This window comes from Entelurus aequoreus, linkage group LG10 (assembly GCF_033978785.1).
Source record: "Entelurus aequoreus isolate RoL-2023_Sb linkage group LG10, RoL_Eaeq_v1.1, whole genome shotgun sequence".
Lineage (NCBI taxonomy): Eukaryota > Metazoa > Chordata > Actinopteri > Syngnathiformes > Syngnathidae > Entelurus > Entelurus aequoreus.
This window is the reverse complement of record NC_084740.1, coordinates 18,545,796-18,566,673: the sequence shown is the minus strand read 5'-3', so window position 1 is coordinate 18,566,673 and position 20,878 is coordinate 18,545,796. Positions and strand designations below refer to the sequence as shown.

Here is a 20,878-nt window from a genome sequence, read left to right as displayed (position 1 = left end):
TTATGCTAGATCCACTATGGACTGGACTCTCACACTATTATGTTAGATCCACTATGGACTGGACTCTCACACTATTATGTTAGATCCACTATGGACTGGACTCTCACAATATTATGTTAGATCCACTATAGACTGTACTCTCCCACTATTATGCTAGATCTACTATGGACTGGACTCCCACTATTATGTTAGATCCACTATGGACTGGACTCTCACACTATTACGTTAGATCCACTATGGACTGGACTCTCACACTGTTATGTTAGATCCACTGTGGACTGGACTCTCACACTATTATGTTAGATCCACTATGGACTGGAATCCCACTATTATGTTAGATCCACTATGGACTGAACTCTCACACTATTACGTTAGATCCACTATGGACTGGACTCTCACACTGTTATGTTAGATCCACTGTGGACTGGACTCTCACACTATTATGTTAGATCCACTATGGACTGGAATCCCACTATTATGTTAGATCCACTATGGACTGAACTCTCACACTATTACGTTAGATCCACTATGGACTGGAATCCCACTATTATGTTAGATCCACTATGGACTGAACTCTCACACTATTACGTTAGATCCACTATGGACTGGACTCCCACACTATTACGTTAGATCCACTATGGACCGGACTCTCACAATATTATGCTAGATCCACTCGACGTCCGTTGCACCGGTCGCCCAGGCAGGGGGTCCCCACATCTGCGGTCCCCTCCAAGGTTTCTCATTGTTATCCCATTGGGTTGAGTTTTTCCTTGCCCTGATGTGGGATCTGAGCCGAGGATGTCGTTGTGGCTTGGGCAGCCCTTTGAGACACTCGTGATTTAGGGCTATGTAAGTAAACATTGATTGATTGATTGGCCCTGCGATGAGGTGGCGACTTGTCCAGGGTGTACCCTGCCATTCCGCCCGAATGCAGCTGGGACAGGCTCCAGCACCCCCCGTGACCCCGAAAGGGACAAGCGGTAGAAAAATGGATGGACGGATGGACAAACCATGTTCCCGACATCCAACAAAGCCATTGCTGCCACCTACAGGGTTACTCTGCTGAGCTCTAAACAGCACAGACACTCAACAACGGCACATTTGCGGATTATAATTACTGGTTTGCAAAAAATATTTGTAACCTAATTAGGTGAAATGACATAATCTATCACGGTACACTAGTGTGGTTGAAAAACACCGCAGTAGATCGTAATCAATGTACATTTGCAGCAGAGTCAGGATGAACATTTCTCTCTAGTCGTGTTAATAACTGTGTCAGGCTGACAGGAGGTTAATGTGTCATCTGTTTGCTGCCCCGGAATTGGGTAACAGGCCAGAAAACGCAGGCAAAAGACGTCCGTGTGGCTGCTAAAGCTGATCCCTATTGAATATCTATCCAAGTCTGGTGTCATGCTGGACGTACCATGGGGGACAGAGGCGTGTCCAGGCTGGTCTCCGTCTTGCTGTCGTCCGCATCGCTGTCCTTGTCGCTGCCGCTGTCGTTGACGAAGCAGATCTGCAGGTTCATGCCGCTCTGCAGCCTGTGCAGCAGGGACACATAAGGACAGCGAATTTGAATACGCAATGAGGACCCCGCTCAATAAGTGTTTTTAATCATCGCCCTCTTGTCTTCAAAAGAGGTCGATGCAGCAGGGAGTTCTGGTCCAATATGTCTGACACCAGGCAGGGGGTGTTTCGGTGTGGCAGGGAGCAGCCGGATACAACTAAAGGTGTGCACGGAGCTCTGAACGTGGATCGATAATACGCTTTTTCAATGCAGTAATTACATAGAGGACTGAATAATCACAGCACAAAAGGACTGTGGATGTTGTGTGGTGTTTGGGTCTGTGGGACCCGTTTTCATTTTTTTATTAAAAGAAAAATGATACAATTAATACATTTTTCAAACTGAGACTCACTGACTTTGGCTCATTTTCTGTGAAGAACATATATCAGAATACATATTTAATGACCACACACCATACACCCCCCCTACACATTTCTATTACATATAAGATGTCCGGGTCCACTGGACCCAGGGCTAATAGAAGTGTGGAAATTGATGTTCTGTGTACCACACACACACACACACACACACACACACACACACACACACACACACACACACACACACACACACACACACACACACACACACACACACACACACACACACACACACACACGTTTGTTACCTTCAAATTTAAATAATTTTGCATAATTCACACACATTTGTACATGAATACGAAGGACCATTAAAAAAAAACATGCTAAACATGTTTACTTTTCTGTAGGGATGATGTTTGATAAGAAATTATCGAGTTCGAGCCTATTATCGAATCCTCTTATCGAACCGATTCCTTATCGATTCTCTTATCGAGTCCAGATAGGTTGTTGTATATGGAAAAAAACACAATATTTGGTTGAACAAAAGCTCACTTTTATTATATAAGGAAACAATTTAATCTGATAATTAAATAAATATTAACTGTTACCCCCCTAAAAACATAAAATAAAATAAATAAATATTGACTGTTGTTACCCAAAGTATATTAAGTGGGATTTTTCAGAAAAACAAATATATACAGTAACACAAAAACAACCTGTCTCTGTGATCACTATAGGTGTATAAATAATAATATAGTGTTAAATAAAATCAGTCCCTTGGGCACAAAACTGAAAATAATACAGCTCTCCAAAAAGTGCACTTCTGTTGCTATTTGACATAACTGTTTGTTATGATGCTTTGACATTTTTGCACTTTATTTCTTTATTGAAAGAAAATTCTATGAAGAGAAAAGTTGTTTGCAAATGTGGTTACAATGCTAAAAAATGAAAAGTTAAAGCTAAAAAAATAAATACACTTTATTGAGTTAACATGATTTCTTTATAGGGGGAAAGATGTTATGAGCTAGGGAATATAACAACTACGCTACCCAGCATGCAACGGGAGTGACGAGCATGCGCGGTAGCCCCGAAAAGTGTTGGTGCACCGGCAGCTAAGAATGAGGTTATGAGCACGCTGTGAAAGTAAACGTCAAGAACTCAGTCAACACGCCTCGTCTGCATTATTTATAATTAGACAGACAACACATCTATCTGCGCCTAATGACTAAGCTACGTGACGTCATTTCTTGTGATGTCACACGGAGCATTTGTGGTCGGGACGGGATTCATTCCGAGGGATTCGAATAAAGAACCAACTCTTTTTCTTTACTGTAGTGGTCTCAATAACGGGTACCGGTTCTCAAAAAGGGATTCGAGTCCGAGGACTCGGTTCTTTTCTTATCGAACAACCGGGAAAACCGGTTTCGAGTATTATCCCTACTTTTCAGTAAACATGTTTTATGGGCCAAAGCTTAACAACCACTTAGGCATCTTCAGAATGGATCTGACTATCATTTAAAAAGGTTTCCCTCTAGAGGACCTGTTTTTTTGTCCCCATACCGTCAGAGGTCCCCTAAAGGTGACTGTGTAAACAGAGCGATGTCCCCATTAAGTAAGCATTGCCAGAACACACACACACACACAAACACACACACACACAGCAGGCCTAGACAGGAGGAGGACACAGAACATCAGAGGGTCAAATGTGCGAGAAAATGAGAGCAGACAGTGTTGACAAACAATGTTGCAAACTTGTGTGGGAAGCGCAGGTGCAGAAACACAAAAGAAGAATCCCTGTGGGATGCAGAAACTGGCAGAGAAATTTTCCGTGCAACGTTCATATTGTTACTCAGCCAGCGTTTGTGGGTCTGATGGACCCGTTGCACTTTGTGGCTTTTAATGCCTCACAATCAAACACTTTAATGTTAAAATCCTGAACAGATTTTTATTGGGATAAGGTAAACATCTGTTCAGTATTTTAACATAAATGTGTTTGATTGTGAGGCATTAAAAGCCACAAAATGCAACAGGTCCATCAGACCCACAAACGCTGGCTGAGTAACAACAATATGAACATAACGCAAGGGCTAAATCCAAATGCGCTATTTGATGATGAAGACATTTCAAAACTTTGGTAAGACTTGACCAAAACACGTTGACATTAAAATATCAGAATCAGAATCAGAAATACTTTAATAATCCCCGAAGGCAAATTAAAAGATTTTCAGCACAATCCCATTGAAGAGCAGACAAACATTACAGGGAGACAGAACAGGATCGCCCCTTACAAATAAGGTGAGAAACAGGTAAACGCTGGGGATAGGGGTGAGGGGGGAGGGTGACAAAAAAAAAATTCAATCTAAGCCTGGCCCCTGGAGAGGGGGTCCAGACTGAGGCAAAGGGAAAAAAACCTCATAGCCATAGCACACATACACATGTGTGTAAGAGGGAAACATCAAAGAACACAAAGGACATTAAAGACATTAAAAAGAGCCGAGCTGATGCAACTCGCCACTTCTACACACAGCCACAAAAGTTTAACAAAAATAAACTACTGAATTGTGTGCTCTACTTCAACAATTCTAAAAAAAATTACAGGATTTCATTTCAACTTCAGCATTGGAGCATTCACACGCAATTCCTTCAGGAATTGCTTCATCTAGTTTGTAGTAAGTTAAAGAAGCCGGTGAAAAGATGTGACGTTACCGTGACGACAGACTGGGTTTGCCGCTCTTGCTGCAGCTGGTGTAGATGCCCGGTCCATCGTCAAAGAAACTGCCCAGGGCCAACTTCTGCCTGATAGACTCTCTCTCATTCTTCTGGGCCTGAAACAGAAGAAAAAAACCCATCTTGTTAGAACTTTTCTTTCACGTTGCCAGGGCCGCGTTATTTTTAGAGCATGGCACGGTTCCCCCCCCCCCCCCCCCCCCTTACACGAGAGCCTGAGAGCTGGTGTATTTATAGCAGCAGCCTCTTAATTTGCAGTGAGAGGCTGGGTGTCATCTTAACAAGCTGAGATACAAAGTGTGGAGTCAGCCCAAACAGCCAAAAAACTTGTAAAGGAACCTTCAAACTAGACATTGCACATGTTCACAGGTAGAGGGTGCTGTTGCCTTACAAAAGCACAGCCATTCATATGGAATGCACATTAGAATAGAATAGAATGCCTTTTATTGTCACTATACACTGGTACAATGATATCAAAAGCAACTCCAGTATCAGTGCGACAGTCTACAAATATACAAAACATAGGAAGGAAAGAAAAGAAAAATAGTGCAAAAGAAGGTAAGGTGTACAGTCCAGTCCTGAGAACGATCTATGTCAAAATTGAGTTGATAAACTTTAGCAAGGTTACATGAAGATTGATTTTATTGGATTCTTCTCAATTCTGAATTTGTGGCTTGACCTTGGCAGCATTTCACATGTTTTCCCCCGGACATGTAATCCTATATATGCATTCAAAAGTGAGCATATTATTATCTGAGTCAAGTTATCTCCTGTATTGGATTGCCAATTGTTAGTAATAATTGTACAAACTCCGTTTCCATATGAGTTGGGAAATTGTGTTAGATGTAAATATAAACGGAATACAATGATTTGCAAATCCTTTTCAACCCATATTCAATTGAATGCACTACAAAGACAACATATTTGATGTTCAAACTCATAAACTTTATTTTTTTTTTGCAAATAATAATTAACTTAGAATTTCATGGCTGCAACACATGCCAAAGTAGTTGGGAAAGGGCATGTTCACCACTGTGTTACATGGCCTTTCCTTTTAACAACACTCAGTAAACGTTTGGGAACTGAGGAGACACATTTTTTAAGCTTCTCAGGTGGAATTCTTTCCCATTCTTGCTTGATGTACAGGTTAAGTTGTTCAACAGTTCGGGGGTCTCCGTTGTGGTATTTTAGACTTCATAATGCGCCACACATTTTCAATGGGAGACAGGTCTGGACTACAGGCAGGCCAGTCTAGTACCCGCACTCTTTTACTATGAAGCCACGTTGATGTAACATGTGGCTTGGCATTGTCTTGCTGAAATAAGCAGGGGCGTCCATGGGAACGTTGCTTAGATGGCAACATATGGTGCTCCAAAACCTGTATGTACCTTTCAGCATTAATGGTGCCTTCACAGATGTGTAAGTTACCCATGTCTTGGGCACTAATACACCCCAATACCATCACACATGCTGCCTTTTCAACTTTGCGCCTATAACAATCCGAATGGTTCTTTTCCTCTTTGTTCCGGAGGACACGACGTCCACAGTTTCCAAAAACAATTTGAAATGTGGACTCGTCAGACCACAGAACACTTTTCCACTTTGTATCAGTCCATCTTAGATGAGCTTAGGCCAAGCAAAGCCGACGGCGTTTCTGGGTGTTGTTGATAAACGGTTTTCGCCATGCATAGGAGAGTTTTATCTTGCACTTACAGATGTAGCGGCCAACTGTAGTTACTGACAGTGGGTTTCTGAAGTGTTCCTGAGCCCATGTGGTGATATCCTTTACACACTGATGTCGCTTGTTGATGCAGGACAGCTTGAGGGATTGAAGGTCACGGGCTTAGCTGCTTACGTGCAGTGATTTCTCCAGATTCTCTGAACCCTTTGATGATATTACGGATCGTAGATGGTGAAATCCCTAAATTCCTTGCAATAGCTGGTTGAGAAAGGTTTTTCTTAAACTGTTCAACAATTTGCTCACGCATTTGTTGACAAAGTGGTGACCCTCGCCCCATCCTTGTTTGTGAATGACTGAGCATTTCATGGAATCTACTTTTATACCCAATCATGGCACCCACCTGTTCCCAATTTGCCTGTTCACCTGTGGGATGTTCCAAATAAGTGTTTGATGAGCATTCCTCAACTTTATCAGTATTTATTGCCACCTTTCCCAACTTCTTTGTCACGTGTTGCTGGCATCAAATTCTAAAGTTAATGATTATTTGCAAAAAAAAAAAAAAACGTTTATCAGTTTGAACATCAAATATGTTGTCTTTGTAGCATATTCAACTGAATATGGGTTGAAAATGATTTGCAAATCATTGTATTCCGTTTATATTTACATCTAACACAATTTCCCAACTCATATGGAAACGGGGTTTGTAAGACAAGGCTGTTTTCGCCATGGTTCTGTACAAAAAAGATGCATTAAGTAGTCATCCCGACGTTTTGTGATGCTAAGCGTTCTGTTTAGAAGCCCAGCTATACGTAAAGCCGTCAGAGGGGCTAATTGCATTGGCAGCTGTCTCTGTGTGTTTGTCTGTGTGTAGGAGAGTTGACAGCTGATAGTTTGGCATTTACAGTAAAAAAAAATCAATCAAATCAATTCTATTTACTACATTCTTGCCGATTTCTTTAATAAAGCAAATAATTTATTGACAGAAAGTTATATTATTAAGACCATTTTTTTGTTATAAATGATTTTCTTTACAAAAATCTTTCTAATAAAAGTGTTTGAGAAGAATAAAGTGATTGACAACGATCCACTGTTGGCATTAACGCACTTTTTGTGTCTTTTCACGCATTGAAATCAGAAAGGAGGCACATTTTCGTTGGGATGCGGATTTTTACATTTTTTTTTACCGACACTGCCTTCTCCTCCTTTTTATTGGTCGTCTTCAAAGTAATGAACTTTTCGGTACAATTTCTTAAATTTTGATTCGCCGAAAGGTTTGTCAATCACAAATACTGCCTCAGTTTGCACTGGGACAAGTTTACCGCGAGGGGCTGTCAAAAGAAAGACTTGATGGTAAACACTAAGGCAGGGGTGTCAAACGTACGGCCCGCGGGCCGGATCAGGCCCATGAACAGGTTTTATCCGGCCCACGAGTTTAAAAATGAGCCGAAATTTTTGAATGAAAGAAACTGCTGTTCTAAATGTGTCCACTATATGTCGCAATAGCAATTATTTGTATCTTTGTAGATTATGCTACATATATAAAAAAAAATAAACCACATGATGTTAGTGCACCAGTCGAGGAAAATTACCAAACTACAAAAATAACATCCTGTAATTTGATTTTGATATGATTTTTTTATCTTGATAAATTGAAAATTAACACCAATGACTTGACTGATGAACATGATCACATAATCTATTCAAAAAGTATAAATAACGACAAATAAAGATAGAATTCTAGTAAATGTTTCAAAAATGTTTGAAAAGGTAGCACATCCCAAAATTAAGACTAGTAGGACAAAATACTCACATTTCACTTGATTTATTGCTCACATCAAAAAAGAGGAATTCCTCTTTTTTGATGTGAGCAATAAATCAAGTGAAATGTGAGTATTTTGTCCTACTAGTCTTAATTTTGGGATGTGCTACCTTTTCAAACATTTTTGAAACATTTACTGGATTACTTTTTTTTGGGTTTGGCACTCCATCTTGAATCACATTGAGAAGCGCAATCTCCTTTTTGAACAAGATAGAATTCTATTAACCGTAACATGTAAGTGTAAAAAAACCCATTATTTTTTAAACAAAGAAAACAATCTGAAGTTGTCTTTATTTTTAAGTTATCGTGCTGTGATTTCACCAGTCCGGCCCACTTGGGAGTAGATTTTTCTCCATGTGGCCCCCCATCTAAAATGAGTTTAACACCCCTGCACTAAGGTGAGTGTAAAGTCAACCTTTTTAACTTCATCCTGTGCCATGTCTCCAGTAAATTAGTTGTTTTAGTCTTTGTGAGTCCATGGAAACTTCACTTGTATCTCCCGCTGGATCAACATCGTTCAAGGATGGAGACAGGGTAGCTGCTAGCTTCAAACTAACCAGCACCCGACCAGACTGCTCCATCCCAAAAACATACTTTGCAGGTCAACAAACGGGGAAAATATGTGCCTTTTGAAGTGGTAATGTGCGAGTGTTGAAAAGGAGTCTCTTGGAGAAGTGGCTGACAAGTTAGCAAGTGTCATCACCGTCATTGTTTACTGAAGCAGAGATGCTGACTGTGCGTTATGATAAACTTTTTATCCATAGACTTATTAGATTGAATTTTTTTATTATCTATAGCAGGGGTGTTAAAAGTGTGGCCCTGAGGCCATTTGCGGCCCGCAACTAATGTGTTAAAGGCCCAGGGCACATTCTAAAAATACTATTAAAAAAACCAAAAAAGCTTACAGGTGAAATGTAATCTAGAAAAAGTTGCAATGTTGACTAATAAAACAAAGCTGTTGTTTTTCTTTAAAACTGTCATTGCTCAAAACATAATATTGAATCAAAATCAATGTTTTTATAAATTATTGACCTATCCAACCTATGTGATTACTTCACATCAAATATTCCACTTTGAAAAATAGTTTTTGCGGAAGATACTGCATATTTTGTGGGTTTGCCATAAAAAATATAGTTTTCTTTGACAAAAGGGCCGAAAACAAACAAACAAAAAAACAACATAAAAAACAAGCAAACTTAGAATTGACGGATGTGAAGTTGATGTAGACTCTAGAGATTTAAGTGTTAAATAAATAATGCTTGTATGCCCTGGCACACCATTTTCATCATTTTTACACTTTTATACTGAAATAAATACACCTACAACTTATTAAATAAAAATAAAGAAAAAACAACCGGTATCGGTAAAGTTTAGATCCATGAATTGATTGATTGATTGAGACTTTTATTAGTAGGTTGCACAGTGAAGTACATATTCCGTACAATTGACCACTAAATGGTAACACCCGAATAAGTTTTTCAACTTGTTTAAGTCGGGGTCCACTTAAATTGATTCATGATACAGATATATACTATCAGATATATACTATCATCATAATACAGTCATCACACAAGATAATCACATTGAATTATTTACATTATTCACAATCCAGGGTGTGGATGAAGAAAAGAAGAAAGAAGAAAGTGAATGAATGTTTATAACTGAATACATTTACATATGCATACAAATTTGTTTTTTTTAAATCATTTTTTTAATGAATTAAGTAACGTTTATGACAAAACACAATATAGAATGTGAGATATAACATTTATCATTGGTTTTCAAAACGCTTACAAAAAAGTGGGACCACAAGGATTTACTGTGGGACCCCATTTTTATGACTTGATGGGGTCCCTTGGACCCCATTTCGAAAATTCCTAGCGCCAACACTGACAACCACCTCCAGGTCCTTGTTATAGTGTCTGATAGTCGATACAGTATATATGCATTTATTATTAAACAGTCACATAGTTCCATGAACTTGTCCCAAGATGTGTAACGCATGACGCAGAGGAGGGACCTAAATAGAGGCGCCTATTTGTTAAATGTAAACTACACACCCTGTGATTTGAGGAGCTCATTCATATTTAGTGCAGATCCATGGCACAGCTAGGACTGGGCGATATATGGAATATACTCGATATATCGCGGGTTTGTCTGTGTGCGATGTAGAAAATAACTACATCGTGAAAAACAGCACGGGTCCATCGTCTGGCGGTGGTTTGGCTTCAAGCGGGAAGATGTCGAACAGACAACCGTAATATGTCAAGTATGCGGCAAAAGCGTTGCTACAAAAAGTAGCACCACTGCTAATGTGTAGCATCATTTGAAAAGTCACCCGCTAGAGAATGAAGAGTGCTTGAAACTCTGCATGTCAACATCTCCGGCCAGTGCCACACCCACAAAATGCCCAAGCAACCATTTCCCGATCAACACCGTATGAAAAAAATAGTCAACAACAGAAGGAGATAACGTCCGCAGGAACCTACCACATAGCGAAGGACATACACTATTTGATTTCCTATTATGCAGCTCATTTTTATTTGACACTTATTGAAATATCTTGTGTGACATCATGCACAAAAGTGCACTTTATTTGTTTTAAACTATTGTAGTGGCGTTCTGTACAAAAAGTGCACTTTAATTTAGTGTTGTTTTGATATGTCATCTTAGTGACATCATGCACAAAAGTGCACTAAAAGCTTGTTTTAAAATGTCTCTGACAATCTTGCACTTTCTGTTTTGAAATGACATGAATGTTTGTGCCACTGCTTAATAACTGTTTAATAAATACACTTTTGGTAAATTGACTTAGTTGTGATTTCCCTCTCTGCATGAAAGTTTAAAAGGAGCATATATTAATGCAGTATGAAGAAGAATGTTTTAATGTAGACACATAGAATCATCATACTGCTGTGATTATATGCATCAAGTGTTCATTCAAGGCTAAGACAAAATATGGAGATATATATCGTGTATCGTGACATGGCCTAAAAATATTGAGATATTACTAAAAGGTCATATCGCCCAGCCCTAGGTACAGCCAAAACATAGTGTGCAAATAAACATGTCTCGCCATCTTTTTAGATATTTTGGAGATATCCTGTTCTGTAAAAAAAACACCACTCCCTTTCTTGATTGTAATTATTGTACATGAGCAGCACTGAAGTGCACTTAAGCCACCAAAGTGCTCCATTAGGCAATAGTGCTACCCTAACCACAACATTTGCGGTTGAATTTTTCTTGCTTTTTCCGATCATGTTTTCATTTTTTGTACATCTCCTGTTATAAAATGCAAAATTAATAAAACAACCATATATTTGTGATAAAGCTGATAAACAATAAAGACATTCAACTCAGGTTGTACATATTTCTTCTTCCTTTCCACTCACATTTTTCCCATTTCTTGTCTATCTCCATTCCCCACATTCCCATGTGCTCCTTATCTACTCGATTCAGCCTCCTTCCAGACATTTTCACTCCATCTCGACTCGTCACCATCTGCCCGGGGCCTCTACGGTTCTTTCAAGCTGTCTTTTCTTGTCATTTCATTCCCTTTCCACTCACTAGTATCCGACAAACACCCCCTCTGGTTCTGCTGGACAAATGGACATAAGCCCTGCCGAGCGGCCACCAGATGGCAATTAAGTGGAGTGGGACTGGGACTTGCACACAAAAAGACACTCGGTCAAGTTTTATTTCAGCATTCCAAAAGGCATATAACGGATGTGGCAACGTGTCAGCACACCCCTCACAATACGACAAGCAATTGTTAAAATTATATCTCTACAAGGGGCAATATTTTGCATATACTTTCGGGTGGTCAGTGTACAGCAGGGGTCACCAACGCGGTGCCCGCGGGCACCAGGTAGCCCGTAAGGACCAGATGAGTAGCCCGCTGGCCTGTTCTAAAAATACCTCAAATAGCAGCACTTACCAGGGAGCTGCCTCTATTTTTTAAATTGTATTTATTTACTAGCAAGCTGGTCTCGCTTTGCTCGACATTTTTAATTCTAAGAGAGACAAAACTCAAATAGAATTTGAAAATCCAAGAAAATATTTTAAAGACTTGGTCTTCACTTGTTTAAATAAAGTCATTTTTTTTTTTACTTTGCTTCTCATAACTTTCAGAAAGACAATTTTAGAGAAAAAATACAACCTTAAAAATGATTTCGAATTTTTAAACACATACCTTTTTACCTTTTGAATTCCTTCCTCTTATTTCCTGACAATTTAAATCAATGTTCAAGTAAATTTATTTTTTCTATTGTAAAGAATAATAAATACATTTTAATTTAATTCTTCATTTTAGCTTCTGTTTTTTCGACGAAGAATATTTGTGAAATATTTATTCAAACTTATTATGATTAAAATTCAAAAAAATTATTCTGGCAAATCTAGAAAATCTGTAGAATCAAATTTAAATCTTATTTCAAAGTCTTTTGAATTTCTTTTAAAATTTTAGTTCTGGAAAATCTAGAAGAAATAATGATTTGTCTTTGTTAGAAATATAGCTTGGTCCAATTTGTTATATATTCTAACAAAGTGCAGATTGGATTTTAACCTATTTAAAACATGTCATCAAAATTCTAAAATTAATCTTAATCAGGAAAAAATACTAATGATGTTCCATAAATTCTTTTTTTAATTTTTTCAAAAAGATTCGAATTAGCTAGTTTTTCTCTTCTTTTTTTCGGTTGAATTTTGAATTTTAAAGAGTCGAAATTGAAGATAAACTATGTATCAAAATTTAATTGTAATTTTTTTCGTGTTATCTCCTCTTTTAAACCGTTCAATTAAGTGTAAATATCATTAATTATTAATAAGAACGTAGAGTTAAAGGTAAATTGAGCAAATTGGCTATTTCTGGCAATGTATTTAAGTGTGTATCAAACTGGTAGCCCTTCGCATTAATCAGTACCCAAGAAGTAGCTCTTGCTTTCAAAAAGGTTGGTGACCCCTGGTGTACAGCTTGTATAGCAGTATATATTTAAAAGCCTACTGAAATGAAATTTTCTTATTTAAACGAGGATAGCAGGTCCATTCTATATGCCATATTTTTGCTGAAAGGATTTAGTAGAGAACATCGACGATAAAGTTTGCAACTTTTGGTCGCTGATAAAAAAGCCTTGCCTGTACCGGAAGTAGCGTGACGTCACAGGTTGTAGAGCTCCTCACATCTGCACATTGTTTACAATCATGGCCACCAGCAGCGAGAGCGATTCGGACCGAGAAAGCGACGATTACCCCATTAATTTGAGCGAGGATGAAAGATTTGTGGATGAGGAAAGTGAGAGTGAAGGATTAGAGGGCAGTGGAAGCGATTCAGATAGGGAAGATGCTGTGAGAGGCGGGTGGGACCTGATGACTAAAACAGTAAATAAACACAAGACATATATATACTCTATTAGCCACAACACAACCAGGCTTATATTTAATATGCCACAAATTAATCCGCATAACAAACACCTCCCCCCTCCAGTCCATATAACCCACCAATACAACTCAAACACCCGCACAACACACTCAATCCAACAGCCCAAAGTACCGTTCACCTCCGTAAAGTTCATACAGCACATATATTTCCCCAAAGTTACGTACGTGACATGCACATAGCGCCACGCACGTACGGGCAAGCGATCAAATGTTTGGAAGCCAAAGCTATCCAACTCAAAGTCCTCCTGGTTGTGTTGCTGCAGCCGGCCGCTAATACACCGCTTCCCACCTACAGCTTTCTTCTTTGCTGTCTTCATTGTTCATTAAACAAATTGCAAAAGATTCACCAACACAGATGTCCAGAATACTGTGGAATTTTGTGATGAAAACAGACGACTTAATAGCTGGCCACAATGGTGTCCAAATATGTCCGCAGAATCCGTGACGTCACGCGCAAACGTCATCATACCGAGACGTTTTCAGCAGAATATTTCGCGGGGAATTTAAAATTGCACTTTACTAATCTAACCCGGCCGTATTGGCATGTGTTGCAATGTTAAGATTTCATCATTGACATATAAACTATCAGACTGCGTGGTCGGTAGTAGTGGGTTTCAGTAGGCCTTTAATGTCCACTATAAACAAGGCAACCCACCGCCATTATTGTCTAAATAGCAAGTGAGATAATTAACCAAGATAATCGTCTACAGTCAAAACTGGTGGTTGTAGCATCATGGTCTGGGGTTGCATGAAAGAATACACATGAATTCTGAATTCCGACAGTACTTGTTATTGAAAAATACGCATGATTACACATGAATTCTCACTGGACCACAGCACCGTAGTGTCAGTAGCATTCATGCAGCCCCAAACCATGCATTACAATGGTAAAGCATCATTCACTCATTTGAGAAATACTTCTTGCCAACACGAGCCAAGAATTAAAATCTACTCACAAAAATAAGGAGCACAATCCAATTACTTGTGTTTGCCTTCATGTATATTCAGAATTGATGCTTATTATCGAGAATGCTCACAATACTGGGAGGAGATGCAAACAGAATCAATTGGCGCTCGCGATGCGATTTATCAAGACTGAAACTGTTCTACAGCTGTATTTTATGTTTTTCATTTAGCACTTATGAAATGTACGCGCAAACTGGCACAGTTACGCAGAAATGGCCGGGAGGAAGGAGGCCATCGCGCCGCAAAGACAATCGAAGGAGAGAGAACACTCCGTCTCAACATCTCGTCCATTGAGCAATTTCGTTTTATAATTTTTAGAGCAGCTGGATGACTTAATTGGCTAATTAAAACAAATTTGATTTGTTTTGGTGTCTGCTGGCATTTTTTTAATGGCTTTTTTTTATATATACAAGCGCCACTGTTGTCAAAGTGCTTTTAAAATGAACCAAAAATGCATACAAGAATGCATAAATATATATGTTGCAAGACGTTTGGCCATTTCTTTGTGTATATGTATATAAATATGAGTATAATAATACATATTAATTAATATGTTAATAATAGGGTAATATATCTCCTACTGCATTTTTATACATACACTTTACAACAAAGAAAACACATGTACAAATGTCTTGCAAAATACAATTTAATGCATTCTTGCATGCATTTTTGGATCATTTTAGACTAGGGTTGTATATATGCCGCGATACTAATGAATCATATTCGGCACTATACTGCCTCTAAAAAGTACCGGGTCCCCACAACACACCGTAGCTCACCGGCGTAAAAATGTAAAATAATGCCATAGGTGGCTCTACACCTAACATCCACTGTAATGATACCAAGTACAGGAGCGTATCTAGTCGATACTACTATGATTAGATCAATATTTTTTAGCATCACAAAATCCTTTTTCCTTTTTAAAAAATGTATATTATGTTTATAAACTCAGGTAATATGTCCCTGGACACATGAGGACTTTGAATATGACCAATGTATGATCCTGTAACTACTTGGTATTGGATTGATACCCAAATGTGTGGTATCATCCAAAACTAATGTATAGTATCAAAGAAGAGAAAAAGAAGTGATTATTACATTTTAACAGAAGTGTAGATAGAACATGTTAAAAGAGAAAGTAAGCAGATATTAACAGTAAATGAACAAGTAGATTAATAATTCATTTTCTACCACTTGTCCTTTATAATGTTGACAAAATAATCGGTAGATAAATGACACAATATGTTACTGCATATGTCAGCAGACTAAATAGGAGTCTTTGTTTGTTTACTTACTACTAAAAGACAAGTTGTCTTGTATGTTCACTATTTTATTTAAGGACGAAACTGCAATAATAAACATATGTTTAATGTACCCTAAGATTTTTTGTTAAAAATAAAGCCAATAATGCAATTTTTTGAGGTCCTCTTTATTTAGAAAAGTACCGAAAAGTATCGAAATATATTTCGGTACCGGTACCAAAATATTGGTATCAGGACAACACTATTTTAGACACACCATCACATCAGCGGCGCATGTATATGAAAAAATAAATCAATTGTATTTGTTTTAATTGGACATCATGCAGTGGCAAGGTTCAAAGTTCAACATGGATGGATGGATGTTTGCAGTTACCATCCATTCAATGAAAACTGCGAAGAAAAGGCAAAAATTCCAATTCCAATTTAAAGACAACTATACAAATACAAAGCACCACAAGAGAGGTTAACACACCACACCTGCTACACAAAAGCACTTCCTGTCTTTGTGTAAACATTAGAGGTGACCTACAAGTCTTTGTTGGTGTGCTTGGGTGGGCAAACAGACATCATGGTGTGTTCCCTAAACTATTTACAAAGCTGAGGAATACCACACAGTGGGGGGGAAGTGCCAATTTCAAAGTTTCCACGCACCCCCTGCTTATATTAGGCCCCGTTTACACTAAGCCGGATAAGGTTATCCAGGGTAAATCCCACGTAACCTTATCCGTGTCCACACACAACAATGCTACCGTTTAAGACCCCCTTTACATCAATCAAACGAGGGATCTAGATATCTAAAGTTAAAGTTATGTTAAAGTACCAATGATAGTCACGCACACAATAGGTGTGGTGAAATTTGTCCTCTGCATTTGACCCGTCCCCTTGTTCACCCCCTGGGAGGTGAGGGGAGCAGTGAGCAGCAGTGAGCAGCAGCGGTGGCCGCGCCCGGGAACCATTTTTGGTGATTCAACCCCCAATTCCAACACTTGATGCTGAGTGCCAAGCAGGGAGGTAATGGGTCCCATTTTTAGAGTCTTTGGTATGACTCGGCCGGGGTTTGAACTCACAACCTACCCATCTCAGGGCGGACACTCTAACCACTAGGCCACTGAGCGGTCAGGACACTCCTCACTCTTTTGCCTTCGTCTTCATTGTCCATTAATTTTTGGTGAATTTATATACTCTGGACCTAGACGTTGAATCCACGACATACATGGCGGACAATAACTGATACAGTCTGCTTTGCCAGTACAAATGCATTCGCCCGTTTTCCGTAGTCTTCCCTCGTCGGCCAGGTAATACAAAGCGTGCGCTACTTTTTTATCACAACCACGGAAGCTCGCATTCTCGTTGTCTCTCCTTCGACAAATGAACAGAGTTTTTCGCTAAGTAGAATCACAGCTGACCTGGACATTGGAAAGTTCTCTTGCCGTCTGAGAAGTGTTGTATCCCAAATAGCTGCAATGGCTTTCTCTTAAGGTATTCATGTGTGATTTCCACAAGCGTCTGTACATGTAGAAGAAGGAGAAACACGGGCATTTCTAGGTGACTCGCCTCCATATTTCTGGTGTTTACCTCAGTGTGGAAACAGGTTATTATGAAGCTTTCTGTGGCGCGTTCTTTCCGACGTTACTTCCTGTGTGGGGCGCGGTCTTTCTGGCGTCACTTCCTCTCCGAACTCACTTTGTAAACGATCAATGAGTCCATACAAAGCTAAGAGCCGGAGATTCAAGTAATACACGGCGCACTTACCCGCGTAAAAAATTGTCCGAGGAGGGGGACCTTAAACGCTGGTTTAGTGTGGCTGACACAGGGCTTAGGCTAAATAATTATTCGTATAAGGGGTTAAACGACTTAGTGTAGACATGGCCTTAGTTTCCACAGTCATCATCCAGTGCATAAGAAACTTTACATAAACCGTGGGATGGAAAGCAATGGCATGGTCATCTCCTCACCGCGATCAAGTTGCAACTGCAACTTGATCGCATGCATATGTTCCTTTTTGACTGTACTTAAATGTATAATGTATTTATATTATTCACATGTGAATAATGCTGTATAATAGACTGTATTTATGTTATTCACATGTGAATAATATAAATACATTATACATTTAAGTATAGTTGCAACTGTATTTATATTATTCGCATGTGAATAATGCTGTATAATAGACTGTATTTATGTTATTCACATGTGAATAATGCTGTATAATAGACTGTATTTATGTTATTCACATGTGAATAATGCTGTATAATAGACTGTATTTATATTATTCACATGTGAATAATGCTGTATAATAGACTGTATTTATGTCATTCACATGTAAATAATAATGCTGTATAATACTGTATTTATATTATTTACATGTGAATAATGCTGTATAATAGACTGTATTCATATTATTCACATGTGAATAATGCTGTATAATAGACCTTATTTATATTATTCACATGTGAATAATGCTGTATAATAGACTGTATTTATATTATTCACATGTGAATAATGCAGTATAATAGACTGTATTTATAATAGTCACATGTGAATAATGCTGTATAATAGACTGTATTTATGTCATTCACATGTGAATAATGCTGTATAATAGACTGTATTTATATTATTCACATGTGGATATTGCTGTATAATAGACTGTATTTATATTATTCACATGTGAATAATGCTGTATAATAGACTGTATTTATGTTATTCACATGTGAATAATGCTGTATAATAGACTGTATTCATATTATTCACATGTGAATAATGCTGTATAATAGACTGTATTTATGTTATTCACATGTGAATAATGCTGTATAATAGACTGTGTTTATATTAGTCACATGTGAATAATGCTGTATAATAGACTGTATTCATATGATTCACATGTGAATAATGCTGTATAATAGACTGTATTTATATTATTCACATGTGAATAATGCAGTATAATAGACTGTATTTATATTAGTCACATGTGAATAATGCTGTATAACAGACTGTATTTATGTCATTCACATGTGAATAATGCTGTATAATAGACTGTATTTATATTATTCACATGTGAATAATGCTGTATAATAGACTGTATTTATATTAGTCACATGTGAATAATGCTGCATAATAGACTGTATTTATGTCATTCACGTGTGAATAATGCTGTATAATAGACTATTTATATTATTCACATGTGAATAATGCTGTATAATAGACTGTATATATATTCACATGTAAACAATACCTAAGTGTTTATTGTGAGTGAACCGTGGTGCTGAATTTCCCCCAGGTATCACTGAAGTACTTTCTATCCTATTCTATTGTGAGCTTTGCCCCCACCCCCTCCCCCCCCGGCCCTCCCCACACACACACACTTCCCAGCTTTGGCTGAGAGATATGCAGCAATCGTATAAAACCCTCAAATGGCAAATTGTCTTCGAGTGGCTACGTTTGCGATGGATGATGAGATGGAAAATTGCGGGAGCCATTGAATTAACATTTCAATGTGGGCAGGAGGCGAGGAGAGGATAATAGTGACAGCCCTAATGACCTCCTTCATTCTGAGCGTCCCAGAGGGCCTGAATTAGATTGGGAGGAACACAATCAAGCTAATGTGTGTTTTCCACAAATTGACAAAGTCCAAAAAAACCCCCCCCCATTAAAAACATCTTTCATGAAGGTAATTCCTCTTTGGAGCTTCTCTCTTTTTGAAGTGTGACAGCCCACTTCTTTGAGGCCCTTCAATATCCACGTTAGAGTATTTAATCATCTGTGCCAACAAAGCTCCTCTCTTTGCCAAATTGCCAGCGCTTATAGCCTGCAATTATTTCATGCTCATGAATGTGGACATTTGTCTCTGCATGCCTCTGGGCTTACGTCTTTTCTTCAATTCCACGCCGCAGCGGCCGTAGTCTAATGCCCTTTAGCTTGTTCACATCCCGCCATCGTTTTATGTTTATGTGCCACTAAATCAATGTTAAAAAGTGAATGCAACAACAACAATCATTCAAGTTCGGACAGGCTGAGCACTCTGACCTTATACGAACAAAACGACCAAAAATCTATAATTTATTAACGACCCATAGACAAACGATGAAACTTAAAGTGGCCAAAATACATAGAAGCCAGCCGTGTATTCCAAAAATAAAGTAAAATACAGAAACACTGCATTAAATATGCAAAAATAAACTGTTTGAGAGTATGCATGTATCGTATTTTCCAGACTGTAAAGCCTCCTACGCTTTGAGCCCTGTGGCCTATAAAACGGTGCGGCTAATTGACTTATGGACGAGTTGCTGCGAGTTGAAAGTCTACAGTATTTCCTTCTGTTCAGTGCAGGGGTCGGCAACCCATAACGTAAAAAAATTTCGACCTTGGTCTAGAAATTGGGGAAAAATATTTGGTTCAACTTTTCTTCAGAGAAAATGGAAATAAAACATATTTACCAACCATTTACTCATAAACTAAGACCCAATTGACGGACTTTCGACTCCATAGGCCAGGGGTCGGCAACCCAAAACGTTGAAAGAGCCATATTGGACCAAAAATACAAAAAACTAATCTGCCTGGAGCCGCAAAAAATGAAAAGCCGTATATAATGTGTGTTATAATGAAGGCAACACATGACGTAATTGTCTATATTAGCTATAATAGCCTACTATCAAAAGGACTTTAAAAGTCTTATAAAAGTGTTATAATGAAGGGAACACATGACGTAAGTGTCTATATTAGCTACAATAGCCTACTATCAAAATGACACAGGCAGCTGACGCAAATCTTCGTTGACAGAAATGTTGAAATGTAATATTTATTCTACACTTTTTTATTTGTATTCTACAAATCAGAGGCTACTCAGAAGGTGAGATAAGTCCTGGAAATTACTGGCTTTTAATGGCCAAAGGTATAGATTTGTGTGTCCACGTTAAAGGAAACGGCAGGCTGTCTTCTTTTAATAGATTTATTACAATCATTGGCAAGCTAGGTAATGTTTGCTGAGGTCTGGAACAACATGGCACACAAACTATCAGAAATGTGTCATGAAACATGCAAAACTAAATCACATCAAACGACCATGTTACAGTGTATGTACTGTATACTATACATGTATAAATG

The 20,878-nt window shown here is 38.4% G+C and overlaps 1 protein-coding gene across 5 annotated transcripts in view; it reads right to left on the bottom strand.

The window, feature by feature from the left end:
- Positions 1-20,878, bottom strand: part of schip1 (schwannomin interacting protein 1) — a 938,589-nt gene that overhangs the window by 23,957 nt on the left and 893,754 nt on the right. For all 5 annotated transcript variants that reach the window (XM_062060223.1, XM_062060220.1, XM_062060222.1 and 2 more), the window contains 2 exons: positions 4,594-4,712; positions 1,424-1,541 (listed from right to left, as the gene is read on the bottom strand). In XM_062060223.1, the coding sequence (XP_061916207.1) occupies positions 1,424-1,541; positions 4,594-4,712 (237 nt within the window). The remainder of the gene's footprint in view (positions 1-1,423; positions 1,542-4,593; positions 4,713-20,878) is intronic.